Consider the following 23,351-nt stretch of genomic DNA (forward strand, 5'->3'; position numbering starts at 1 on the left):
CAAGAAAGGATGCTGTACTTTGTCAAATGCTTTTTCTGCATCTATTGAGAGGATCATATGATTCTTGTTCTTTCTTTTGTTAATGTATTGTATCACGTTGATTGATTTGCGGATGTTGAACCAACCTTGCAGCCCAGGGATAAATCCCACTTGGTCGTGGTGAATAATCCTTTTAATGTACTGTTGGATCCTATTGGCTAGTATTTTGGTGAGAATTTTTGCATCCATGTTCATCAGGGATATTGGTCTGTAATTCTCCTTTTGGATGGGGTCTTTGTCTGGTTTTGGGATCAAGGTAATGCTGGCCTCATAAAATGAGTTTGGAAGTTTTCCTTCCATTTCTATTTTTTGGAACAGTTTCAGAAGGATAGGTATTAATTCTTCTTGAAATGTTTGGTAGAATTCCCCTGGGAAGCCATCTGGCCCTGGGCTTTTGTGTTTTGGGAGATTTTTGATGACTGCTTCTATTTCCTTAGTGGTTATAGGTCTGTTCAGGTGTTCTATTTCTTCCTGGTTCAGTTTTGGTAGTTGATACATCTCTAGGAATGCATCCATTACTTCCAGGTTATCTAATTTGTTGGCATAGAGTTGCTCATAATATGTTCTTATAATTGTTTGTATTTCTTTGGTGTTGGTTGTGATTTCTCCTCTTTCATTCATGATTTTGTTGATTTGGGTCATTTCTCTTTTCTTTTTGATAAGTCTGGCCAGGGGCTTATCAATCTTGTTAATTCTTTCAAAGAACCAGCTCCTAATTTCGTTGATCTGTTCTACTGTTCTTTTGGTTTCTATTTCATTGATTTCTGCTCTGATCTTTATTATTTCTCTTCTCCTGCTGGGTTTAGGCTTTATTTGCTGTTCTTTCTCCAGCTCCTTTAGGTGTAGGGTTAGGTTGTGTACTTGAGACCTTTCTTGTTTCTTGAGAAAGGCTTGTATTGCTATATACTTTCCTCTTAGGACTGCCTTTGCTGTATCCCAAAGATTTTGAATAGTTGTGTTTTCATTTTCATTGGTTTCCATGAATTTTTTTAATTCTTCTTTAATTTCCTGGTTGACCCATTCATTCTTCAGTAGGATGCTCTTTAGCCTCCATGTATTTGAGTTCTTTCTGACTTTCCTCTTGTGATTGAGTTCTAGTTTCAAAGCATTGTGGTCTGAAAATAGGCAGGGGATGATCCCAATCTTCTGGTACCGGTTGAGACCTGATTTATGACCTAGGATGTGATCTATTCTGGAGAATGTTCCATGGGCACTAGAGAAGAATGTGTATTCCGTTGCTTTGGGATGGAATGTTCTGAATATGTCTGTGAAGTCCATTTGGTCCAGTGTGTCATTTAAAGTCTTTATTTCCTTGTTGATCTTTTGCTTAGACGATCTGTCCATTTCAGTGAGGGGGGTGTTAAAGTCCCCCACTATTGTATTGTTGTCGATGTGTTTCTTTGCTTTTGTTATTAATTGCCTTATATAATTGGCTGCTCCCATGTTAGGGGCATAGATATTTACAATTGTTAGATCTTCTTGTTGGATAGACCCTTTAAGTATGATATAGTGTCCTTCCTCATCTCTTATTACAGTCTTTGGTTTAAAATCTAATTTGTCTGATATAAGGATTGCCACCCCAGCTTTCTTTTGGTGTCCATTAGCATGGTAAATGGTTTTCCACCCCCTCACTGTCAATCTGGGGGTGTCTTTGGGTCTAAAATGAGTCTCTTGCAGACAGCATATCGATGGGTCTTGTTTTTTAATCCAATCTGATAGCCTGTGTCTTTTGATTGGGGCATTTAGCCCATTTACATTCAGGGTAACTATTGAAAGATAGGAGTTCAGTACCATTGTATTGCCTGTAAAGTGACTGTTACTGTATATTGTTTGTGTTCCTTTCTGGTCTATGTTGCTTTTAGGCTCTCTCTTTGCTTAGAGGACCCCTTTCAATATTTGTTGTAGGGCTGGTTTCGTGTTTGCAAATTCCTTTAGTTTTTGTTTGTCCTGGAAGCTTTTTATCTCTCCTTCAATTTTCAATGACAGCCTAGCTGGATATAGTATTCTTGGCTGCATATTTTTCTCATTTAGTGCTCTGAATATGTCCTGCCAGTCCTTTCTGGCCTGCCAGGTCTCTGTGGATAAGTCTGTTGCCAATCTAATGTTTCTACCATTGTAGGTTACATATCTCTTCTCCCGAGCTGCTTTCAGGATTTTCTCTTTGTCTCTGAGACTCGTAAGTTTTACTATTAGATGTCGGGGTGTTGACCTATTCTTATTGATTTTGAGAGGGGTTCTCTGTGCTTCCTGGATTTTGATGCCTGTTTCCTTCCCCAAATTAGGGAAGTTCTCTGCTATAATTTGCTCCATTATACCTTCTGCACCTCTCTCTCTTTCTTCTTCTTCTGGGATCCCAATTATTCTAATGTTTCGTCTTATGGTATCGTTTATCTCTCGAATTCTGCCCTCGTGATCCAGTAGTTGTTTATCTCTCTTTTTCTCAGCTTCTTTATTTTCCATCATTTGGTCTTCTATCTCACTGATTCTTTCTTCTGCCTCATTTATCCTAGCAGTTAGCGCCCCCATATTTGATTGCACCTCATTAATAGCCTCTTTGATTTCTACTTGGTTCGATTTTAGTTCTTTTACTTCTCCAGAAAGGGTTTCTCTAATAACTTCCATGTTTTTTTCAAGCCCAGCTAGTATCTTTAAAGTGATGACTCTGAACTCTAGATCTGACATCGTACTAATGTCCGTATTGAGTAGGTCCCTGGCAGTCGGTACTACCTCTTGTTCTTTTTGTTGAGGTGATTTTTTCCGTCTTGTCATTTTGTGCAGAGGAGAATAGATTAATGAGAGAACAAAATGCTAGCAGGGTAACAACGTCCCCAGAAAATATACTCTAAACAAATCAGAAAAGACCTGAAGCAGTGGGAAAAGAAAGGGAAAGAGAAAAAAGAAAAGGAAAGAAAAAAAGAAAAAAGAAAAAGATAAAGATAAAAACAAACAAAAGCAGAACAAAACAAAACAAAACAAAAACAGAATGTGATCAAATATGATCAGGCTGGATTATAGATCAGTGCCACACACTAGATTTTGGGTGTATTTTGGTCTGTTAAAAGAAAGTCCCTCCCAAAATTTTAAAGAAAGAAAAACTTATATATGTACAAAAATAAGGGTTGATATGATGAAGGGATGGAATATGACTGTAAAGATGGAAATTATAAAAAATTTTTAAAAAGGATTTGATAAGTTGTTTGGAAAAAGAAAGAAGAGGATTAAAAAAAAAAAAAAAAGAAAGAAAAAAGGGAGAGAATGTGATCAGGCAGGGGAGTAGAAAAAAACCATACACTAGAGATTTAGAGTATATTTTGATCTGTTAGAAGAAACTATCTCAAGATTTTAAAGAGAGAACAACTTATATATATATGCCAAAAATACGGGTAACTACTATGAAGGGATAGAATATGACTTTAAAAATGAAAAATAAAATGTTTTTTTTTAAAAAAGTGATTGATAAGATGTTGGTTGAAAAAGGGAAAAAGAAAAATTCAAAAAAAAAGAAAAAAGGAAAAAAGAAAAAAAGACAGTTAAAAAAAATAATTAACTTTGAAAGACTAAAGAATCATGGTAAAAAAGCCATGAATTCTATGCGCAGTGTTCCCCTAGCGCTGGAGTTCTGCCGTTCTCATTGATCGGTAAACTTGGTCTTGGCTGGCTGTTCTCGCTGATCTTCTGGGGGAGGGGCCTGTTGCCGTGGTTCCCAAATGTCTTTGCCGGAGGCAAAATTGCCCCACCCTTGCCGGTCCGGGCTAAGTAATCTGCTCGGGTTTGCTCTCCGGAGCTTTTGTTCCCTGCAAGCTCTCCGTACAGCTTTGGAGGCGGAGAGTGAAAATGGTGGCCTCCCAGTCTCCGCCCCGGCAGAGCTGAGAACTCGGGGTCCCGCTCCTCAGCGAGCCCCCAGAGAAAAGCCGTCAGTCACTCCCGTCTCCCCGGTCTCCCGCCGCACTCCGCGCTCACCCGGCCTGTGACCGCGCCTTTCTATCTGGCACCCGACCCCGGGTGGAGTCTCCAGGCCCAGCAGATCCCCGCGGTGCGCTCCCGCACCTCTCCTCCCGGGGGAAGAAGGTGAGTCTCCCCGGATCTGCCGCTTGTTGGGTCCCTGCTGGAGGAGCTGTGGCCCGACTGTGCCGCGGATCACGGTTTATAACAACCCCGAGCTGAGAGCCCGCGCCTGGGCTCCGTCTCTGCAGCCGGCTTCCCTGCTCCGATACCTGGGAGCTCTGCCGCACTCAGGCACCCCTGGTCTTTCTGTGACCCCGAGGGTCCTGAGACCACACTGTCCCGCGAGGGTTCCACCCCCCACTTCGCCACCAGAGTGCCGTCCCTCAGCGGAGCAGACTTCTAAAAGTTCCGATTTTGTGCTCCCGGCTCTATCACTTGCCAGAAGCGGCCGTGGGAGGCCCCTCCCCCGCCGTCTATCCTCCCGAATATCGCCTCGGATTCACTTCTCCGCACGTCCTACCTTCCAGAAAGTGGTCGCTTTTCTGTTCAGAGAGTTGTTGCTCTTCTTTTCTTTGATCTCCTGTTGAGTTTGTAGGTGTTCAGAATGGTTTGATCCCTATCCAGCTGAATTCCTGAGAGGAGACGAAATCCAGGTCTCCTACTCCTCCGCCATCTTGCTCCGCGCCCCCCACATCCCCATTTAACTCAGCTGTGTGGCCTGTTGAGTTGAATGATCTTGGACAATGACTGGGGCTGTTCTAAGTGCGGTCGGGTGAGGACTCCAACTGCAGCTACAGTTCCAGGTGTAGTATCTTGACTGGAGAAATTCTTCAAAGGCCACTGGCACTTGGTAGGCAGCTATTAACCTTCACCTGACCAAAGCTTGTGTCTCCAACCCAGTTTGGAAGAAGCTCCAGAAGCAGTTTGCTTTTACCTGGCAGGGCCAACAGTATACCCTCACAGGCTCACATCAGGGCCATAATAACGTCTACAGAGACACTGCCTGCTTTGACTTTCTGCAAAACATTGTAGTAGTCCACAGCATGATGCTGATTCTATCTGATGAACAGGACGTAGCAAGGACTTTGGATGCCTTAATAAGACATATGAATGAGAAGGTGGGACAGAAGCTATTTTTGGTACCAGTTTTGAATCACGGTTCAGTTAGGTGACAGAAAACACAGCAGTAGTTTCGGCAGGGAACATTTAGCAAAAGAATCATTAACTGATAATAAGGGATTGGCCAAAGAAAGGATAAAAGAGAACTCTAAAGACCATCCTAGGTTCGAAGGATTGTATCCAAGGAAGGGATAAACAGAGAGAGATGTTTGCTTTGTCGCTCTGGGTCAGAGCACGTTCATAGGTAGTGGGATAAAGTGGGCAAACTGGGAACAGTAGGCTCTTTGGTAAGCAAGAATCCTGTTGTGTCAACAGAACTTGATGGTGAATAAGTGGCATCAGTGTCCCACACACGTGCCACTGTCATGCATGTGCCCCAGGAACAAAAGAGGAAGGACGCTGGAACCAAGGAGTGAAGCTCTCCTGTCATGTCCCTCCAGCACCCTCTACTGACAAAGCTTATCATTGTGCCACAGGGCAAAAGAGAACTAGTTAGAGCAAGCATCCAGGGTGACAAAGCTGGCCGCTGAAGGATGCATGTGCGGTTGAGAGGCCATCAGTTGGTACAGGCACAGATGGGGATTGTATGAGGTTTACTCCGTACGTTTATGGGAGATAGACTTTTATCAAGTTAAGTAAGTTTCCTTTTGGTCTTGCCGAGGTTTTTTTTTTTCCCTTTTTAATCTGGAATGAGTATTCATGTTTTATGAGATGGATTTTTTCCATCCATTGAGATGATATGGGCTTTTTCTTTTTTAATATGCTAATAAAGTAAAATATATTAATAGATTTATTGCTGTTGAATCATCTTTAAATTCTTGGGATAAACCCTACTTGTTCATAATATATTATTCTTTTACCAGACTGCTAGATTGATTCGTAGGTTTTTATTTTGCATTTATATATTCCATAAACAAGATTAACCTATAGATTTATTTTTTGGTGGTCTTTGTGTTGCTATCAGTTATGCTAACTTAGCAGCTTGACTTGGGAAGCTTTCCACCTTTTTATGCTCTGAAACCTAAAAATACCAATAGAACAAATAGATTATTATCTGTTCCTTGAAACTTTGCTAAAATTTAGTCATAGACAATCTTGTCTGGGTACCATTTTCAAGGGGAGATGGTCAGCTACCTTTTCAATTTTTTAAATGATTATTGATGTCTTCATCTAAAGAATCTCTTTTTGAGTCATTTTTGGTAATTTCTTCCTAGAAAGAGCCCATTTCATCTAAAACATTCATTTCAAATTTATTAGTATAAAGGTGTGCTCCAGTCTCTCACAATTTAAAACTTTCCTTTATTCCTGTAGTTATCTTTTTCATCTTTATTTTAAAAAAATTTGTGTCTTCTCTCCCTTTTTTTTGCTAAGATTTGTCAAAGTTTTGGCCATTTTATTGGTCTTCGCAAATACCATCTTTTGGCTTTATTGAGCAAATCTGTTTGTTTTATTTTTTCCTTTTCACATTGGTTTTTGCTTTTAATTTTGAGTAATTAGTTGATCATCTTTTGTCTAGTTTTTTAAATGTTTTATTCACTTATTTTTAAATTTTATTATTTTCTAATACATGCATGTAACCCAACATATTTTCTGAGTACTGTTTGGCTGCAGAATACAGGTTTTGATACATAATGCTTATGTTGTCATTCTTTTTTTTTTTTTTTTAAGATTTTTATTTACTTGTTGGGAGAGAGAGCATGAGAGAGAGCGCGAGTGAGCACAAGTGGGGGCAACGGCAGGGGATGAGGGAGAAGCAGACTCCCTGTTGAGCAGGGAGCCCATTGTGGGGCTTGATCCCAGGACACCGGGATCATGACCTGAGCTGAAGGCAGATGCTTAACCTGCTGAGCCACCCAGGTGCCCCTATGTTGTTATTCCTTTTTCTTTCTTTTTTTTTTTTTTTAAGATTTTATTTATTTATTCGACAGAGAGAGAGACAGCGAGAGAGGGAACACAAGCAGGGGGAGTGGGAGAGGGAGAAGCAGACTCCCTGCTGAGCAGGGAGCCTGACATGGGGCTCGATCCCAGGACCCTGAGATCATGACCTGAGCCGAAGGCAGACGCTTAACGACTGAGCCACCCAGATGCCCCTGTTGTCGTCATTCCTTTCAAATAATTTCTAATTTATTTATTTCTCCCCAACATTTTATTTTGAGCATTTCCAAACATACACAGAGTTGGAAGAATTTTACAGTGAACACCCATATCATCTACTGGTAGATTCTACCATTAAGATTTTTTTATTCTTGCTTCATCACATTTCTATACATCCTTCCTCCATTAATCCATCTTACCTTTTTCACGCCTTTAAATAAATTATAGGCATTATAATTTGTAGTTTATAATTTATTACTTCCTTAATCTACAAGTTATTTGTGTATTTTTTTTGAAGATTTTATTTATTTGAGAGAGAGAACACGAGAGAGAGCAGAGAGCATAAGTAGGCAGAGGGGCAGGCAGAGGGAGAAGGAGAAGCAGACTCCCCACTGAGCAGGAAGCCTGATGTGGGGCTTGATCCCAGGACCCTGAGATCATGACCTGAGCCAAAGGCAGATGCTTAACCGATTGAGCCACCCAGGCATCCCATGTTGTTCGATTTCTTGCTGTCTAGCGCAAAGTCATTATTTGCATACCACTTTCATAGTTTTGTATTATCAGCATACCACCTGTGTTATTACTATTTTGTACATAATTACTCACCTAAACAACAAAATTAAGATTTTTATATCATTACTATAAAAGAAAAACCAGTATCATTTGCCATAAGTAGAGATTAATATAAATAGAAGTTCAATAAATACCAAATGATATTATTGCATTTTAGCCAGTTCTTCTTGCCTGCCTGGAGACTGTCTCTTTTTGTTAAAAAAAAAAAGAAGAAAAATGTTAACAAGAGTTAGAAAGATGTTAAAGACATGATTGCACCAAACTGATATATTCTCTTTAACTTGATCAGAATGATTAATTGAATTATGTTTTAAAAAAATTACATGTCAATGTACCACCTAAAGACTCCTCTTTTTTTAAAATTTCATTTATTTATTTAGTTAGTTATAATTAAAATAAGCACCATTTATTGAAAGCCTTTTATTTTATTTTATTTTATTTTTAAAATAATTTATTTGTCAGAGAGAGAGACAGAGCACAAGCAGGGGGAGAGGCAGAGGCAGAGGGAGAAGCAGGCTCCCCGCTGAGCAGGGAGCCTGATGTGGGGCTCGATCCCAGGACCCCGGGACCATGACCTGAGCCGAAGGCAGCCGCTTAACTGACTGAGCCACCCAGGCGTCCCTATTGAAAGCCTTTTAATGCCAGGCACCATATACATTATATTTATTCCTCATAATAATCCTAGGATGTAGGTAATATTAGTCCCATTTTACAAAGAAGAAACAAAGCCTCAGAGGTATTAATTAACATGTCCAATATATACAGCTAGAAAATGGGAGATTTAAGATTTGAACAGGGCTCTGATAGGCTCTGAAGCTTGTGTTGTTTTCATTGCGTTATGCTGCTTTTTTTTCTATTCCACTTGTTTTATTTTTTTAAATTTAAATTCTATTAATTAACATATAATGTATTATTAGTTTCAGAGTTAGAGGCTAAAGACTCCTCTTGATATCTCATTCTTGAGGTACATGATCTAGGAGTTTGGAAGTTATGGCATTATGTCCTTGGAGTGGTAACCCTTGACATTTTAACATACATATTTATACTTTGTTCTTCCTCCTAAGTCTAGAGTTAATCAATACTTTTATCTTCTTGTCTTTATTAAAGCAAAGTTTTAACTCTTGCTCTCCTACATCCCATGCTGAAATCGTTCGTTACATATTTCCATTTAATAAGTGAGGGAACTGAGGCTTAAAGAATTTAAGTTAACTTATTTGAGTCCCAGAGTTGGGAGTGAAGCCTAGGCATTCTGCCTTCAGAGCCTGTCTGGGCTGTTTCCGGGAGACGATGCTGCCTAATTTGGGATTTTAGTTCCAGATTATGATTTATTTTTAAAAAGTATATTATGTAGCTTAAATATACATTTTATTGTTTCTCACATGTACTCTCTCTTTCTAAAATGAAATTTTAGATTTCATTGCTAAAATACCCTCTTAACTCTTCTCTAAAGACCAGGTATAGTCTTCCTTTCTCTCACATTTGAATACTAGGTTAGCGAAGTATAGAATCTTAAGACTCACATTTATTATTTTTTAGGATTTTGAAGACATTGTACCCTTCTCAACTGCTATTTACTGTTATTTTTTTAAAAAGATTTTATTGTTTAGTTTTAAATTTATTTGAGAGAGAGAGAGCATGAGCAGGGGGAGCAGAAGGCAGAGGCAGAGGGAGAAGCTGATTCCCTGCTGAGCGCGGAGCCTGACGTGAGGCTCGATCCCCGGACCCTGGGATCATGACCCAAGCTGAAGGCAGACGCTTAACTGACTGAGCCACCCAGGCGCCCCTGGTATTTACTGTTACTAATCAAAGATTTATCTGTGCCATTCTTTATCCTTCAAAATTTCCTACCTACGCTTTATTCCTTTCCGATTTCCCTTATCCAGACACCCGGAAGGCCCTCTTCCCTCTGTTTTTAAATTGAGTAACACATATTAAGCATATAGTTTGAACATCTGCATATATATACTCCTATAACCACCACCCACACAGAGATACAGAACACATTTACAACATCCCAGAAGTCTCCCTCCTGTCCCTTCCTGATCAAATAAAGCAACCCATCCCCTAGAGGTAGCCACGAGTCTGACTTCTCTCACTCTAGAGAAGTTTTGCTTTTTCGCGAACCTTATATAAATGATTCATACAGTATATCAGGCTTTGTGTCTGGTGGAACCCATGTTTTAATGTTCTTTCCGAACAGAAACTTGAGGAAAAGCTAGAGTTCTGGATGGAGAAATTTGATAAGGACACAGAAATGAAACAGAATGAACTAAATGCTCTCAAAGCTGCTAAGGCCAGTGACTTAGCACACCTTCAAGAACTCGCGAAGACGGTAAGGAAGCAGTCTCGATAGTGGAAGGCTGAGCGCCAGGGGACTGGGTGGTAGCTGAGCTACGGCAGCTGGGTAACGCCATTTCTGTGACAAAGTGGAGGTGTGCCTCTAAACCACTGAGCGTCTTCTCCGTGATGATGATGATGACGACGACGACATCCATGACGGGGACAGTAATAGCCGCAGCCGACACACCGCCATGGTGCTCGCTCTGTTCCAGGTGCTTTGCTAGCGTTCCACACAAAGAACTTACTTCACCCTCACAACAACCTCTTGAGATAGATACTGTTATTATTTCTACTTTATGGTCTCTGAAGATAATCTGTAAATTATGATTTTTAAAAAGCTTCTGATTATGGTTTCGTCATTGAATAACTGTTAAAACTCCCCAAATTTCTCTTTTAAAAGATGGCTGCTATTTGTGTATGTACTTTCTATGAGTTTAAAAAAAAATTGCATTACTTTGAGGTCATTAAACACACATCAAGTTACTAGTTCATTTTTATGCAAGATTTTATAGGAAATTTGAATGATCCAAACTGAGAAATTTTTTATATAGTTAATATATGAATATTTACAACATAGGAATCCACTTAGTTTTTTTCTTTTCTTTGGTTTATCTTTAGGTTTGGCATACTTTATTTTCAAATTTTATATTAAATGTGCAGGGCTGGCTGGGCCACACCTTGCCAAGACTGTCTTATAACCTAGGATTCATGTTTACTTTTATAGATAAGGGAGTATGAACAGGTCATCACTGAAGATCGGTTAGAAAAGGAGAAGACCAGGAAGAAGACAGAACAGGATGACTTGGAATTAAAGAGCATCATAAAGGTAGAAAGCCAGAGTTGGCATCTTTTTTTTAAGATTTTATTTATTTTTATTTGAGAGAGGGAGAGTGAGAGCGAGAGCACGAGAAGGGGGAGGGTCAGAGGGAGAAGCGGACTCCCCACTGAGCAGTGAGCCCGATGTGGGACCCAATCCTGGGAGTCCAGGATCATGACCTGGGCCGAAGGCAGTCACTCAACTGAGCCACCCGGGTGCCCGCCCCAGAGTTGGCATCTTAGGGCACCTTCAATTCAATAGCTGGCCTAACACTGAGGAACGCAAAGTCTCTCTCATTTATTATGAAGCATGGAACAGGAGATCTCTAAGGAAGGATGGCCTTTTGTTATTACTGGAACTTGCCTGCAGTCCTTGGTGCAGGGAAATAGTTCACATAGCAAGGGACATGTCCCCAGCTCTTAATCCAGGGGAAAGTGGTGGTTAGCAGGGGAAGCAGGACCTAGAACTTACTCCCAAAGGTCAAATTTAAGAATGTTATTTATAATCAGAACAGCTCTTGGAGGAGCTGCTGCTGCCTTTTTTTTTTTAAACTAACTCTACCCCCAACGTGGGGCTTGAACTCATGACCCCAAGATCAAGGTCACATGTTCTACTGACTGAGCAAGCCAGGCACCCCTGGAGGAGCTTCTCAAAATCCTATTTATATGTTAGCCCAGGCTATCTGCTAGGTTCTGATAAGAGCTGTTTTCACAAAAAGGTGGAGGGAATAAGTAGCAGTCTAGAAAAAAAATTTTTTCATTTTCTGTGAACTCATGTATATTAGTCATGTTGAAACTGGCAGGTCAGATTCTGGGAAATATTTTCAAGCAAAAATAAACATTAGCTGGACCAGGACTGTTGTTTAGAGGATTGCCTTTCTCTCTGAAAGAGGAGTGTCTGCTGAGATCCTAGTGTGCAAACAGTAGTTTGTGATATATATGTTATGGGGTAGATTAAGAAAGCTTTAAAGTACATTTAGAACCAGGTATCCAAACCTAAACATGAGCTTTCTATTAGGAGAGAGGCAGATGTATAGTTAGCAAGGATTTATCGAGCCTCTTTGGTGTTTTTTATTTGGCAGGATTCCTTGATTTAGAGCAAAAATGTAAGGACTAGCTGAAAACTTGTTTTCACTAATGGATTTGCTCCCAGTCTTTAGGGCTTAGTCTGATTTTAAAGTAGCCCAGACTGTATTCAGAAGAGTTGTGTTTAATGAGAGATATTTAAGCAGCTATCGAAATCCTTTTCGAAAGAGGAGTACTGATCCTTTTATCAATCATTAAAGCCGTGAAATGCACCAGGAAGCCTACTGAAGTCATCGAAATTATCTGCACATTTTTGACCAATTGCTGGCCTAGCTAACTAACATTGCTTTTGCATCAAATGGTTTGGATGTGGGGAACTTGGATGTTCCTAAAGAGAAGCAGTACATGGGAACCAGGTTTCTAAATGTAAAGGAAAGAATGGCCTAATCAGACTCCTTTTCCTTATGTTTACTCCTTGCGAACTTTACTCAGGAGTCCGTGGCTTCAGTTGTGGATCCAGCAAACAGGGGAGCGTTGCTGGAGGGAGAGCGGGCTTGGCTGCTTCCATGTTTCAGACACACACCATTCTTCAGACAGAAGTTACTTTATGACAAGACAACTCCCTTATGCGGAAAGGATGCAGCTTGGCAAGCCTACTCTGAATTGTACTCACTCCCCCTTTCTCTTCCAGCTCCAGGCCTGGTGGCGAGGCACTATGATACGGAGGGAAATTGGTGGTTTCAGACTGCCTAAGAAGGACAAAGATGATGGCAAGGATTCTAAAGGTAAAGGCAAAGACAAGGACAAGCGGAAAGGCAAGAAAAAGTGATGGAGTTCTCGTCTTTTCCCCTGGTCTTCTGGAGACGGGGAGGAGGACTTGAAGGGAGGAAGAAACATTTTAGCAGCACAGATAACTTGTATCTACAGGTTGTTTCTTATCTGGACATTCCCAGGTGCTGCCCGGTTCCTTCCCTTTGCCTGTTGCATTCGTTTTCAAACCCTGAATTAGGAGTATACCATCGACTTAGGGCTGCTTCATATTTTGAAAAACTTTTGCTGGGAAGAAGTATTGCTAGGAGCCTTGTAAAGATTTCTCTTGCTTTTTCTTACCAGAAAAAAGTTCATGGGCTTATTAGTTATTGTGATGCATTAAAACTTCAGTAATTTCTGTAATGTCTCGGATTCTGTCATTTGTCTACAGTGAAAAAACTCTTGAGCAAAAGTCAAGTGTTCATTCGGAATTAGAAGATAATGTTTATAAAGTGTCTAGCATAATATAGACACAGTATAAGGTCCAAAGGTTGGTTCCTTCCTGTCTTTTAGGCTTATTATCACTTTGGTGTTTTTGTTGGGGTGGTGGGGGCATGGAATACCTATCTTATTATAGGTTGCTTCAGCTCCTTTTCTGGGAAATAGGTAGGGATATAAATTATAAATTTAAAAAATAATGAGTTAGAATAAACAGAAATGTTAGGATGTACAACCTAGTAAGGTGGGGACACAGGCCTGCTGGCAGACTAGCTTGCAGAGCTTGTTGATCAGTGAGACACCGGGGTCTACGCCTGCTTTGCTTCCTCAACAATTCTCACCTTGCAGGATATTATGACTGAAAGAGTAAAGATAATCCAAGCAGAATGTCTCGGGATGCTAAAGCTTTCCCTATTGCACAGCTGGTAATTTCTAAAACTTTTTTTTATAAAGATTTTATTTATTTATTTGAGAGAGAGAGAATGAGAGAGAGAGAGAGAGCACATGAGAGGGGGGAGGGTCGGAGGGAGAAGCAGACTCCCCAATGAGCAGGGAGCCCGACGTGGGACTCGATCCCAGGACTCCAGGATCATGACCTGAGCTGAAGGCAGTCGCTTAACCACTGAGCCACCCAGGTGCCCCGCACAGTTGGTAATTTCTGAGAGAAAAGTGTCCAAATGCATCATTGCATCATATGTATTTCACGAATTAAGCCTTATACGTAATTCCAAATACAGGGCAATACTGTTATCTATACTTCTTTACAAAAGTAAAAAAAAAAAAGACAAAAAAAAAAACTGATCTCAAGGGCCTGTTATGAGGAACCAGTTTCTACTGATGTTCCCTCAGGGAACTAAGTAACCTTTCATTTTTGCCAAGGAAACCATGCTTTAGGTACGAACATTTTCAAGTCAGTCTTTATTTCATGCGATTGAAGTGTTGGCTTTTATTTTCATGTCAACAAGTAAGGTGGCATACAGGCAATTTAAAATAACATACATGATATGGACATATTTATACTTAGAACTTATGCATTATATTTACAGACATACAAATATAGGACAATGTTTTACAAAATCTTTTACTAATTACATGTTTACAACATTTTCAGAAATAAAATGAAATCTGCTGTAAACCATCTCATTGCAATAAGTATATAAAAAAGTTTCTAAATATCCGTGTTTTCCTTCATTGCTGTAACCATTTTAAGCACTTAGTTGTTAAAACTTTGTCCTACTCATCAGCGTAGTCACATGTCATGAGTCACTGCTGAGCTGTAGCAAGTAAGAGGAATCACAGACTCCTTCGTTAGCTATGAGGCTGTATTTTAAAAAGCTATTAAAGAGAGTGACCTCCTAATAAGCCCCCTATTCTGTTCTAGCCAAACAACGGCCCCTCCAGCCAGAAGCTGTTGCCAGAGAACCTGCTGGCTGACAGTCTCCGCAGCTGCCAGGGGCCCTGGTGGGTGGGCACTCGGCCTCCTCTTTGTTCATACTTCCGCGCTGGGCTGGCCACTGCTTCAGTAGGAAGCTCATAAATGGTCGGGTAGAACCACTACAGCACCTTTATCTTACACTGGAGTCTAGCAAGGCTAAATGTTAAATTTTCTTTCCAGTTTATTAAAAAAGAAAAAAAAAGGTACGTACAGAACACTGAATACAAAAATTTTCTAGCAAAAACATCACGAAATGTTTTTGCATCTTGACTTAGAAAAGAAATTCAATACATCTGATATTTTTCTTTCACTATCAACCAAAACTGTACACAACTTTTTTCTAGTAATTCAAATATAAATTTGCATTAGTCTGATAAAAATGCATTAATAAGGTTGCACGTTATGTATAAGATGTGAAATAAGTGGAAATTTCCACTTATTCCTATGGGATAAATAGTTGGAAATCTTCCAAATGTTGCATTCTGTATGTCTTCTGGGATTACTCCTTGCATAATAGGTGACAAACAGTCCTGTTCTTTGCTGAGTTTCATTTCAAATGGCTTCTATTATTTGGAAATTGAACTGAGGTTTAATGTTGACTAGAAGGAGAAATACCTATAGTTTAAAAATGCACACAGCTAAATTCTAAACAAGTCGCTTTGATTGGTGGGTCTGTTTAGAACTGTAAATATAAGGGGGTCTGGCTCTAAGCAGTTAAAAAACATTTTACTTTTGTTCTGTAAGGTCAGTGGGGCTTTGAGATCAGATGTTTTATGTTCTTTAATTTTAAACTTTGACAAAGTGGAATGTTCTGCTGAACTTGTTTCCCTGTGAGAACAGGGAGAAAACATTATTTTGACCAGATACTCAACAAGATTTTATCCAGTTACTTTTAGATGCTGCATTTACATGATAAAGAGAGAACATTTTGCTCAAATGCATGCACTGGTAAAGAAAGTCCAGAATAGTTCACAACCCAAAAAAATCTCAGATAACTAGCATCTTCACTTACTCTTATTTACTTGGTTTATAAAGGCAGTGAATACCAAAAGATATGCTGACAACTAAAAGGGGTTCAAAAGATTAGGGTAAGAGAGACCTTAGTGGTTTAAACTTGAACAAAGGTTCCTGGCTTTGTGCTCCATGAGCCCTTGCGCCCTCTTACGTGGCCCACAGCGGAGTGAAGAAGGCACCCGTGGTAGAGTTCGATGAGCTACATACAGAGACAGCACGCGGTTTTTTAAGATACCACAAGTGCCTTAAGTCAGCCCTGGAAACTGGCAGTTACTTGAAAGAAATTAAGAAACTTGGCTTCTCTTTTACTCCTTCTGCTCTGTTTTCACAATCTCCCATCGGTCAGGGAGCTGGAGGTGTATCTGCCATGAGTGGAAGGTATTTGCGGGTCCCGGTATCCTGGGAGCGGCGTGGGGGGAGGCGGTGGGGGAGCTCAATGGAAATGACGCTGAGCAGTGCCTGTTACCATCCTAAGGATTTGGAACCTGTGTGTAGAGTGCTTGTTTATAATGTTCAGATAATAGCAGGATGTCACATATGAGAACCAAGTTTTAAGGTGGTGGTGGACAGAAGTTCGGGGAAGGCCTAAGACGCTGGCCTTAAATACAACTTACCTCGCTCATTGCTTTACTATGCAAAAATCTAGGCCTTCTACATTGTATTTGTTTTGCCTTGGACAGACAGTCCCAAGTAATCATAACATGGCTTCTGATTTTAAATGCGGCTGACAAACATAGTGGAGTCATTACTCTCGACATCATAACAAAAAATACCCGGCTTGGGAAAGTGGTCTCACTATGTCAGTTGAAAATGCAGATACCCAGGCCCCGCTCTAGACCTACTGGAATGAGAATCTACATTTTAACAAATGCTCTAGGAGATTCTAATGAACAGCCAGTTTTGGAAACCATTGGGTTCCAGAAACAGGAAACAGGTAAAGATAGTAACATGTCTCTGCTTTCAGGAAAGCTAACTATCCTTCTGAGAAGCTTTCTTCCTGGAATGGGAGACAAGCCTGCTCTCTAGGAAAGCACAGCCAGTTTAAGCTTCGGTGTCGGGTTCTCAGTAATGACAGAATTAAGTTTCATTTGCGAAAACCAACTGTGTCTTCCTAAAACAGTCCCATGGAAATGGATATAACCTCCCCTAAAATGGAGAAATGAAGCAACATATTCCTGTTAGGAATCATGGAAACAGTCCCTCGTAAGAGCACGCAAGAGCTTTACGTAAGCAGCCGGCTGGCAGCAGCAATCCCGTCCTGCTCCGGGTTGGCCGGGCCAGCGCCCAGGTGCTGGGGGTCCTCACGCAGCAGACAAGTGGTGCTGCTGCTTGGGGGGGGGCAAGCTCCAGGAGAGCCTGCACCGTCACTGCGACCTGGCTCAAACCTTTCTCTTCTAAAATGTGCAGAGGCAAACATAATTGCTCCTGAAATGGGACAACGTAACATAAAAACAAAAGAGAAAACAGGATGAACATCAACGAACTGAAGAGAAAAAATAAGCACCTCTTCTCTCCCTCCTAACGGTCACCTGAGATAGGACAGGTCAGCACCCAGGGAACTGACCTCTGTTCATACGAGTTACGCAGAGATGGCATCTGACGCTCACTTTATTAAAACAACTGAACGTACATACAGGTCATTTTGAAAACTGGAATAAGGACAAGTTACAGACACTTAATACATACAACAGAGGATAACAGAATACTATGGAGTCAAAGCAACATCCTTTATCCCCGATAAATAAAAGAGCAAAATGCAGATCAGCAAACGGAGGCAGGGAAAACAGAAAAGCAGTTCCAAGTTACCAGACGGCTCAAGCCCGAAAGATCTAACATTGTAGGAGAAAGTGCTCCCGAAATTACATACCACGGGATGTAACTGGGTTCATGCCATAAGCCAGACTGCATGAGGGAGGGAGGGATGCCCACCAGCTACATTATAATCCTGACTGTGAAAATCAGGGCTCTTGTACCAGGCTGGGAACACAGGAAGAAACCACTATTTCATATCCTGGTATCGAATGGATTAAATCATGCTACAGAACAATGATGTGAGTTTAGTCAGGAACGTCTTAATTACCGTATATTTGAAAGGTGTTCATATGTTTCCTAAAGGAAGTTAAAATACTTCTATCGTGTTTGCCTCATTAATGTTCGGTTAATCCTTTCTCGAAAGAGAAAAAGGCAGAGCTTAAGAATAGCACCTATCATTGGTTTTTCTTTTAAGACTAAATATTCAGAAAAATAGACACTGCTCACAAAGGACAGAATGTAGAGTTCTGGTTCCACTAAAAAGGAGACTACACATGTTTATTAAAGAAGAGGGCTGGACTTTTCATTAGCACTTTACTGTATTATTAGGAAGTTTTACAAAATTAGTTGCAATAAAAAATATAACATTTATTTTGAACAGTTATGGGTCCTGTGCTTCTTACTCAAAATTTTAATACTTATCTTGATAAAACAAGGTAACTGCGATCCTTTGACCTTATAAAACTAGCAACTTTGTAAAAATACTTTGAGTACCACTGACTGTCAGTACAGATGAACTAGTCTAAAATGAACCTGCAGGGTGTTTTGCTCTTGGGAGAGGCATATTTTCTCTGAGGCCAATTCCCTGATCTCTTCTCCAGAGTGCCTTGCGCTGCATGTGGTTTAGCCGTTCTCCCCAAGGCTCATGCTTTCCAGATGCACATTTACCTTCCAGGCGGCTTACAGGGAACGCCGTGTGCTCTGAAGAGAATGTACAACTACTCCCCCCCAAACCACATGCAGGACCACGTGTTTTTTATTTCCTAAAGGGACAAAACTCCACAAAACTGAATGATCTTTGACTCAAGACATCTTAAAATCAAAACAAAGCAAACCTCCCAAACTCTGGAAGGTACTACTACTGTATAAAACTGGCTTTCAACACAGTGTTCAATGTTTCGGCATTAATAGGAAATACGTTTTTAATGTGTTAAATAATTGTCCCATTTGATATGGAAGAAAACGAAAGCAACCAGACCCTCAGGCTGACTTCTACAACAGGGTGTTATGTTCCCTGCAATTTCCCTTCATATTTGAATTCAGTAGATTCCTGAATGTTCAGAGATCCTATTTATGAGAACTAGAATTTGAATGCAATCATAAAGTAGTTTCAAGTATTAAGGCTAGCAGCTTAAATACTAAACATTCTGAAGAAGACAATACCCACTCACTGCCTTGGGTACAGAACAGAGACTGCTGCCTGATACTTTACCTGCTACTACTGTTCAGATATAACCTTCTCAACAGCCTAATTCAATACCAGCTCACCTACTAAGATGGTTCAAGTATATTGGAAATTACGTAAATTTCAATTTATAGGATTCTAAATAGGATTCTAGAGGTGAAGCTCAGCTAATGATAACAAGCATAGTAAATCTGGACAGGTGCCTACTCCTGAAAGGTCAGCTCCAGATCATCTGCTTGTTGTGGACGATTTTAAATGTACAGAGTGGACTCAGAATAGCAATCTGAGGAACCTACCTGATCTTTGGACTGAACATTCTGATCAAATTAAGATTATTAAGATTAAACAGTCAGTGCTTCCAGATGTGCAGACAGTAAATGCTTAGGTGGACCCGTGCCTACCAATACGGGCAGATTTCAGGATTTTAGGGCATAGCTCAATGCAGAGATCTAAGTGACCAAGTGCCTCCCAAACGGAAAGGGTACAACTATTTTCCTTATGAGCAGCTGTTGAAAACGTTGGAAAATGGCCACATGGGAATTTTATTACGTCATTTGGAAATAAAGGTCTAAGTCAGATTTCTAAGAACAGGTCGGGATTGTATCAGAGACACCTCAGCACTTATGATAAGAGAAACAATGCCACAGGCCAGGAGAATGGACAAAAGACCAGGGGAAAAAATGCTGGTCTTTTACTCTTTGTGAGCAATCATCAATGCTTACTAATGTGTTGGGCTGTTCATCTGGACATGTGAGGGGAGGATTTATCTACTTTACTGGTTAGCTCTTTGATGGCTAGGAAAAAAAAAAAAAGAAGCACATATGTAAATACTTCGTAAAGAGAGACAAACCTCCTTCACCAAGCACAGGAATGAGGTGGAAAATCGCTGGAGTACGATCTTTCAGCTAGAGGGGAAAGATCCAGTAATAAAGCAGACAGAGAGTTAACATTAAAGTACAATAAAATGCCACAAAACCCAAAAGCTGGATAGACAGAGAGACAAAACTGGATTCTTCTGAATGTGCCCCAAGAGAAAGTAGTGTTTCAACAGTTCTTTTAACGCGGAGGTTTAGCTGAAGGATGTCAGAAGGGGAACAAAGATTGTCCTGTCCAAAGTGTGAGCAGGAAAGGAAAACAGAAAAACAAAGTTAGTGGATCAGAAATACAGATTTGAGTATAGAATTCAACATGATCATCTCAATCATACTCAGAGAAACACACCCTAGTAGCATTTTTTACTATGAGGAATGAAAATAAAATACTGAAAAACAGAACTACAAAGACTCCTCCATGTGCTGAGCTTGATTTTATTACTAAACAGAATAAAACTGGCTTGTTGGTGACCAGTACAAACACTCAGCATGCGGTGAATAGACCTGGGTGCTGGCCCAGGGTTGTGGGACGCCTACAAGTGGTGAGGTCTGGGCCAGGCAACAACCTCTTTCCCGGCTCATTCCTCCCTATTAACAAAAAAAGAACGGGCCAGAAAGCAGGACCAAACCTGGGGGTGGGCTGAGGAGAGGGAAGTGTTCGGAGAAAGCCAGGTAAATCAGGGAGGGTCACAGAATGAGGAGAGCCTACGGATCAAGGAAGCTTACTACCCGGAGGCCAGGTGTACTGACTGATTTGATCTTTCTCTCAAAATCATGTCAAGCCCATCTTCGAGTCCAGGTTACTAATATGTACGAAATGAATCTGGAGTGGTAAGGGGCCTTACAGATCACCCAGACCCTCTGGCTCACAGACGAAGAAATTAAATAAGTAAATCAAAACACAATTGGACTGGAGAACAGGAAAATATTCTTCAACACATAACATATAATAACTCTAGGACATAAGATGTTGGACTCAAACAGACATTTTTTATCACCCATTATAGTTTTCTGAATGTAACACACTTAATAAAAGCATGATAATAAAGAGAATACCCACATGCCCAGCCTTATCAGAGGTTTTCAAGAGTCATCTTATTCTTTAGTGTTTCATTCAGAACTTATCAACACTTCAAAACTTGTACTGAGAAGGGAAACTGTTCACCTTTATAGTCTCTGGACAGAATTCTGACAAATATTTACAATAAGTTTTATGTTACACATTTTCAAAAGTGACCATTATTATATCCCTGATTTTCTTTACAAGTCAAAGAGAAGTGGGGGTGTTTAGATACAGGTCAGAATACCCAGAAGTAGGGGAGAACAAAGGAAGAGGAGGAGGTCTAGGTTTCTGCTCTTCTCCTGGGGCAGAGGGACCTGAGAAGTCCACTGTGAACCTATGAGTCGATGTATTTATTCATTTTCCTTCACTCTGTTCTAAGTAAACAACTAATTTTTTAGCAGAAGTAGCAGTGTACGAGGAACCTGTCTAAAAGTGGTGGTGGTGGTGGTGACGGTGGCAGAGACTTGGGTGGAAGGCAGAAGGGGAGAGGAAGAGGGGGCCTCCAGGGATTGTCCACTTCCTCTTTCGGACTGGGGAGACTGAGAGGGAGGAAGGATGTGTTAAGAACCCCAGTCTAACCACCCTAGAAAAATACCCAGTCCTTTAAATTTGTATTTTTTTCTGTTTCCTGCCTTCATATAGCACAGCTCTGGTAGGAACAGGGACAGGCTGGCCCACAATCAATCCTGTTAACCATTGCTTGGCAAATGCTAAATCAAATGCGCATTTTAAGGCAGACTGTATTTTGCTGACTGTTGGCAGGTACATTGGGAAAGAACTTCAGTGTATGGACTTTACATCTGAGACAGATGATGGCTCTCTAAAGCCCGGAACGCAAGTACAAGGACCGTAAAGCTGGTGAACAGTACTTTGAACGGGTTTGACATTGGCCGCGTGTGCTCACATGTCGTCCTGTTTGGGGATGTTTGCAGCACTCTTCTCCTGAGCTACGTGGTGCCTCTTTTGACTCTTCTCTTTTCTCTGGTTCCCATTCCCTGCACTAACCTGTGCTACATTCTTTTGATTCAGGACATGGTGGTACAGCACTGGGGCAGGCCGTGGGCATGCTTGTGTGATGTGATGATCAGGTAGGAACATCTTCCAACAGACAGAAGGAAGCACTGACCGACTGTTAGTGTGTGCCTCTGAATATTAGAACCTGCTTATTAATATGGAGAAAATGCATGCTATTTGATTAGAAACCTTACTAAGGCTCTCTATGTTTAAAATGGTTTGTTCTAAAAGAAATGATGAACTTTTAGAAAACAATAGGATATAATAATGAAAAATCTGCTTTGAATTTGTCCACAGGAACAAAAAAAGATCCTTGCTAACTACCATAAATGCAAATTTCAGTTCTTTTTATAACTCGGGTTAAAAAAAAACAAACCCACAAAAGAAAACAGTGAAAAATAAATAAAATTACAATCTACTTAATAAAAGGGGAAAAAAACAATCGTGGGACTTCACTGCGACTCATGCAGATGCTCTATGGAGCCGGGCTCGTTCTCTTCCACCTTGCAGCACGTACAAGGGCTGAAAAGGGAAGGCTGCCCATGGGATGAGCGGTGCTGTGACCTCCTCAACAAAAGGTTAGCTAAGAGAGAGGACCAGGGCGCCACGTAAAGGGAGAGTCACTGTCGTGAAAGCTGTTAGGACAAGGGCTTAAGTTCAAGAGCAACACTGGGGTTGAGTCCAGGAGCCAGTCCTGGGGTTCTGATGGGAAGGCGATAGAGAATTAAGAAGGTGATAGGAAAGAGTCATGTTTTTCCCTGTGAAGGGTGGACACCAAACAGGATGACAGGAACTGTAAGGGTTATGGTTAATGAAACAAAGTATCAAATAGCACCAAGTGGTTATTTCTTTAAGTGGATCTGTGTCTCATGTCATTAAATATAGTATTTTTTAAGAGTACCATGCTTAGTTGGTTTAACATAATTGTTTTTGAAAGGATAACCGAATAAAAAGTGTATCAAGTTCATGTCTCTTAATCACATCTATAAAGTTTAACTACTTGTACTATTAAAGGGCAAGGAAGCTGTATCTGAGGAACCTGGAGACAATAAATCTCAAGGGCAGGACAAATGCCTAGAAATGGCCTCTTGTGTGCTAAATTCCAAAGTATTAGAGCTTAGTAGAAAAACTAGTGAAATCTGAGCGCAGTCTGTGATCTAGTTAACAGCACTGTCCCAGTGCTGGTCAGTTTGGATGACACACTATGTTTACGTAGATGATGTTAGCAGTACCGGAACCAGGGTCAAGTGTACACAGTGGCACAGGGAGTTACTATTAGAGATCTGTGCTATTTTTACAACATTTTTTTAAGCCTAAATTATTTCAAAATAAACATTTTTAAAAAGTATTAAAGTAAATGTTAAAAAACCTGAAACCGAAGGAAGCATTCTCAGTCTGAGATGCACTCATTTTGAAGCCCAGACTCTTACGTATGAAGATATATACGAGTCAAACAGCAAGTAGGAATGTTTAGGAAAATGTCCACATAACTAGTGATTACTTAGCTTTAAGTATTATAATATATTTAAATTTATA

General features: G+C 40.5%; 2 protein-coding genes across 8 annotated transcripts in view; one reads left to right on the forward strand and one right to left on the reverse strand.

Moving 5' to 3' along the window:
- IQCG (IQ motif containing G) overlaps positions 1-13,352 on the forward strand; it is a 52,580-nt gene extending 39,228 nt beyond the window's left edge. The window contains exons 10-12 of the mRNA XM_032406154.1: positions 9,971-10,102; positions 10,835-10,936; positions 12,644-13,352. Coding sequence (XP_032262045.1) covers positions 9,971-10,102; positions 10,835-10,936; positions 12,644-12,781 — 372 coding nt within the window. The 3' untranslated portion in view covers positions 12,782-13,352. The remainder of the gene's footprint in view (positions 1-9,970; positions 10,103-10,834; positions 10,937-12,643) is intronic.
- A 540-nt stretch (positions 13,353-13,892) lies between these two features.
- Positions 13,893-23,351, reverse strand: part of LRCH3 (leucine rich repeats and calponin homology domain containing 3) — a 118,475-nt gene continuing 109,016 nt past the window's right edge. For 5 of the 7 annotated variants that reach the window (XM_032406759.1, XM_032406763.1, XM_032406762.1 and 2 more), the window contains one exon: positions 13,893-17,074. In XM_032406759.1, coding sequence (XP_032262650.1) covers positions 16,835-17,074 — 240 coding nt within the window. In that variant the 3' untranslated portion in view covers positions 13,893-16,834. Of the gene's footprint in view, positions 17,075-17,227; positions 19,973-23,351 lie in introns of those variants that run through there. The other 2 variants (XM_032406761.1, XM_032406760.1) reach the window with 2 other exon arrangements.

The sequence above is a fragment of the Phoca vitulina genome, unplaced genomic scaffold (genome assembly GCF_004348235.1).
Source record: "Phoca vitulina isolate PV1807 unplaced genomic scaffold, GSC_HSeal_1.0 scaffold8, whole genome shotgun sequence".
Lineage (NCBI taxonomy): Eukaryota > Metazoa > Chordata > Mammalia > Carnivora > Phocidae > Phoca > Phoca vitulina.